Below are 4,768 nucleotides of genomic sequence, written 5' to 3'. Positions count from 1 at the left end.
TCAACAGTTTTATCAGCAGAATAAAAAATAGGGTTTTCAGAATTTGCTTTAAATTTTCTATAAGAGAATTTTCTCGAGGAATTTCTATTAAAAAAGAGAACTTTCTCGAAGAATTTCTATTAAAAAAAAGAATTTTCTCAAGGAAATTTTCTATAAAAAGAGAATTTTCTCAAGGAATTTCTATAAAAAGAGAATTTTCTCAAGGAATTTCTATAAAAAGAGAGTTTTCTCGAGGAATTTCTATTAAAAAAGAGAATTTTCTCAAGGAATTTCTATAAAAAGAGAATTTTCTCAAGGAATTTCTATAAAAAGAGAATTTTCTCAAGGAATTTCTATAAAAAGAGAATTTTCTCAAGGAATTTCTATAAAAAGAGAATTTTCTCAAAGAATTTCTATAAAAGAGAATTTTCTCAAGAAACTTCTATAAAAAGAGAATTTTCTCAAGGAATTTCCACAAAAAGAGAATTTTTTCTAAGAATTTCTATAAAAAGAGAATTTTCTCAAGGAATTTCTATAAAAAGAGAATTTTCTCAAGGAATTTCTATAAAAAGAGAATTTTCTCAAGGAATTTCTATAAAAAGAGAAATTTCTCAAGAAATTTCTATAAAAAGAGAATTTTCTCAAGGAATTTCTATAAAAAGAAAATTTTCTCAAGGAATTTCTATAAAAAGAAAATTTTCTCAAGGAATTTCTATAAAAAGAGAATTTTCTCAACGAATTTCTATAAAAAGAGAATTTTCTCGAAAAATTTCTATAAAAAGAGAATTTTCTCGAAAAATTTCTATAAAAAGAGAATTTTTTTGAAAATTGTCTATAAAAAGAGAATTTTCTCGAAAATTTTCTACAAAAAGAGAATATTCTCGAAAATTTTCTATAAAAAGAGAATTATCTCGAAAAATTTCCATAAAAGAGAATTTTCTGTAAAAGAATAATTTTCTTGAAAAATGTCTACAAAAAGAGAATTTTTTTGAAAATTTTTCTATTTAAAAAGATAAATACTTACTTGAAAAATTTCTATAAAAAGATAGTTTTATCGAAAATTTTCTATAAAAAGAAAGGTTTCTCGAACATAAAAAAAGAATTATAAAGAGTAGGAAATTTTCTCAAAAATTTTCTATAAAAAAGAGAATTTTCTTGAAAATTTGTTTAAAAGAAATATTTCTGGAAAATTATGTTTTTCTGGAAAATTTTTTATACATAGATAATTTTCTCTAAAAATTTCTATAGAAATATAATTTTCTCCAAAAATATTCTATAAAAAAATTTGTTTCTAAAATATTCTTTAAAACGAAAATTTTCTCGCAATTATTCTCGAACACAGTCTAGAAATAGAGAATTGTTTCGAAAATTTTCTATAAAAAGGATATATTTTCATATATTTTCTATTAAAAGATAACTTTCTAAAAAAATTTCTTTAAAAAGGGCACTTTCTTAAATATATTTAACAAAGGAGAATTCGATGAAAGCTCTGTCTGGTCAACCAGCTAAAGATATCTACGAAAGTTTGCCGGAATTATAGTTATGGAACCCCTAATTATTTGTAGATTAAGACATACTTGCACGTACTTGCCCCCACTCATTGTAATCTTTGGTGCCAATTTTCCAAGAATGAAATCTCATTTCGTTTAATGGCTATTTTGTGTTAATGTTGCTTAAATTCTAGAGTGTTACTTTTTGTTTTTTTGTACAAAACTAAACCAAATAAACAATGACAAAATTATAATCAACACAAAATACTGAAAATTAAAATCATAAAAAAAGAACAAAAAAAGAAAAAAATTACTAAAACTCATTTCTATTAATTATAACAATTTTCTCATTACTTATTATAAACTACTCTAACGCTGTCATGCTCTTACGAATTTTGCACTTTAAAATATATAAAATACTTAAGTTTTTTTTACCTCCATTATGAAACAGCTACAGCAGCTGCTACTGCAATTTGTTAGACCTCGTATTCGCCCTTGTTGTCGCCTTCGTCGTGAAATCATTTTTCTCCATAATTTTTATTTGAAAGCACTTCTTTAGTAAATGCATTCACCCAATAAATCGCATTCACCTCTTTCCAGTGGTTTTAGCCACAATGGATTGTAGTTGGGGCATAATTTACGATGTATGGGTATTTTGATTTGTACGGGTGTAATGGGTGCACCCTCCCATTGGTAACCCTCAAAGCGAAAACCATCCGATTTGTTACATTGCATACTAAGTGGTTCCTGTATATACATTGTATACAATTGGTCGACTCGTGGTTGTGTCCACTTGATGCTGCGATAATTTTTCGAACGTGCACCATTTAAGCGTATGTCACGTTGATGCTCCTTCCTGCAGAAACAGACAGATAGACAAAAAAACACAAATGAGAATAAAATGTTATAGAAATGGAAATAGAAAAGTGGGAGAGGGAGAAAGGGAAAGGGGAAGATAAAATTGAGTGGTAAAAATTATATTTTCTTTATGATTATGGTGTTGGTGTTTGGTTTACAGACACAAGAGTTTTTGTCTGTAAATCTGTCGTTGAAACAGTTATACTGTCTTCAGAGTGTAGGTCTGTTCGTGTGTGTGAGTTTCCTATTGTTGGAAATAGTACAAGTAAAACTTGATTAGAATTGTTTAACAAAATCTTTGTGTCTAGTGAAAACATTAGAAGAAATTATGCTGAACAGAAAAAAAAACGAAAAACTTTATTAAGTTGTTTGCTTGACTTACTCTTAAAGAAATGTGTAAGCTTGAAATTGTATTTAATTTTTTTCTCCTGCTTGAGATTTTCTTTGTGTCAGCATAATTTGTTTAGTTATTTTGCGTTCATTTTTTGTTTTTACTTAAATTATTTATTTAAAATTCAATTGCTTGTTTATAATTGTAATCATTGTTTAATGTTTGTCAATCTGTATTATAGATTTTTCTTAAAGGGAAAACTTTTGCTTTTAGTTTCCTTTAAATACTGAACTTGTAGACAAATAAAAAGTAAGGAATGAGGGAGTTTGTCGATTATTTAATTATGTAATTCAATAATTATAAATTTAATGAAGTGTAGTTTTTAGATTTATATTTAAGAAGGCTTTAATATAACAATTCCTATTAAGAAAATAGTTAGAGAATTCAAAAAAAATTATTTCAATAAAATAAAAAAAAAAACAAAATTTTTTCGAAAATTAAAAAATAATTATTTCGAAAATTTTCTAAACAAAGAGAATTATCTCAAACATTTTCTATTAAAAAAGAGAATTTCTTCGAAAATTTTCTATAGCAAGAGAAATTTTTTAAAAATTTTCTAAAGAAAAAGAAATTTCTCGAAAATGTTCTATAAAAAAAATTTTTCTCGAAATTTTTATAGGAAAGAGAATTTTCTTGAAAATCTTCTATAGGAAAGAGAATTTTTTCTAAATTTTTCGATAGGAAAGTGAATTCTCTTGAAAATTTTCTAAAAAGATAATTTTCCCGAATTTTTTTTAGAAAAGAGAATTTTCTGGAAAATAAAAAAAAATCTCAAAAGTTTGCTATACAAAGAGACTTTCTATCGAAAATTTTTTAAAAAGGAGAATTTGCTCATAAATTTAAATAATAATAAAATTTTCTTAAAAATAAGAAAATAAAAATGGAAATTTCAAAAAAAATGTTTAAAAAATTAAAATTTTCTTGAAAATTTTCTTTAAAAATAAGATTTTCTTGAAATTTAAAAAAAATGTCGATATTTTTTTATAAAAAGAGATTTCTCTATAAACTAATATATTTTTTCAAGAAAAATTGTTTTTAATTCTCTCTATTATAAAAAAAGTTTAACAATTATAAACCATTCATATCTGTACTATTCCCTCAGTAACAAACTTTTCCTTCTTACTCAAACATTCTTTAAGAATTATGTTAAATATTTGTTAAATTTTCCAACAAACTCTTAAACAAAGAAAAACAAAAAGTTTTAACACACACAACACAATAACAGTCTTTTTTTCTTTTGCTTGTGTATCATGCAAAAGACATCTTCTTGCATTTTGAAGGAAAAGAGTAAAAATGGAAATATTCCGTTACCATCATGAATTAATTTACATTGAAAACTTTCTTTTTTTCCTTCCCTTTCCACCCAAAAATTGTCATTTTAGTTGAATCAACATTTCTTCCAACTCATTTGTGACACAATTACAGTTCGTTTTAAGTGAAAGTATGACAGAAACAACAACCACAGCAAAAATTATAAAAAACAGAGAAATGAAGAATTAAGAAAGAAAAGAGCATCAAGAACAAAAAAAGGAAAACAAAATCTGAACTTACTTTTTCATGTAAATGAAGTAATTTTCCAAAGTATCTTCTGAAACAGAACTCTTGCAAACTTCCAATTTTGTTGCCGGATAATAGTGCATATAATTAACACACATCTCATCACTAATGGAAAAACCACCAAGTGTTGCATTATCGTAACCCAGGGTATTATAGTAGCATGTTGTTACCAAAGCATCTCCCTGAAAAATAAAACAACAACGAATGTGAGCAAAAAAAATCTTTTGAAAAACATGGTTAGAGGAGAAATAAATTTAAATAAACTAAACTAGAAAAATAAAACAATTGTTGACATTTTGCACTAAAAATAAAAACAAAGACGAAAATGAAAGTGAAATTTGTTAAAAAAATCCAAAATATAAATAAATTTTACTCCCAACTTGTGTTTTAAGTTTGTATCTATGTATAACCTTGACATATTTTGTAATGTCATTAACTTAAGTATGTTAGGATATGTGGCAACATACAAACATACTTTCATGCTGTTCTAGTG

The 4,768-nt window shown here is 25.3% G+C and overlaps 1 protein-coding gene across 1 annotated transcript; it reads right to left on the bottom strand.

The window, feature by feature from the left end:
- Positions 1-1,248: 1,248 nt before the first annotated feature.
- LOC124421187 (tyramine beta-hydroxylase-like) lies at positions 1,249-4,466 on the bottom strand. Its single transcript, XM_046956028.1, has 2 exons — positions 4,270-4,466; positions 1,249-2,325 (listed from the first exon to the last, which is right to left on the bottom strand). Exons 1-2 carry the CDS (start codon positions 4,371-4,373, stop codon positions 2,025-2,027), a joined length of 405 nt encoding a protein of 134 aa, XP_046811984.1. The 5' UTR covers positions 4,374-4,466; the 3' UTR covers positions 1,249-2,024.
- Between the last annotated feature and the right edge of the window lie 302 nt (positions 4,467-4,768).

The sequence above is a fragment of the Lucilia cuprina genome, unplaced genomic scaffold (genome assembly GCF_022045245.1).
Source record: "Lucilia cuprina isolate Lc7/37 unplaced genomic scaffold, ASM2204524v1 Scaffold_4811, whole genome shotgun sequence".
Lineage (NCBI taxonomy): Eukaryota > Metazoa > Arthropoda > Insecta > Diptera > Calliphoridae > Lucilia > Lucilia cuprina.
This window is presented reverse-complemented; position numbering and strand designations above follow the sequence as displayed.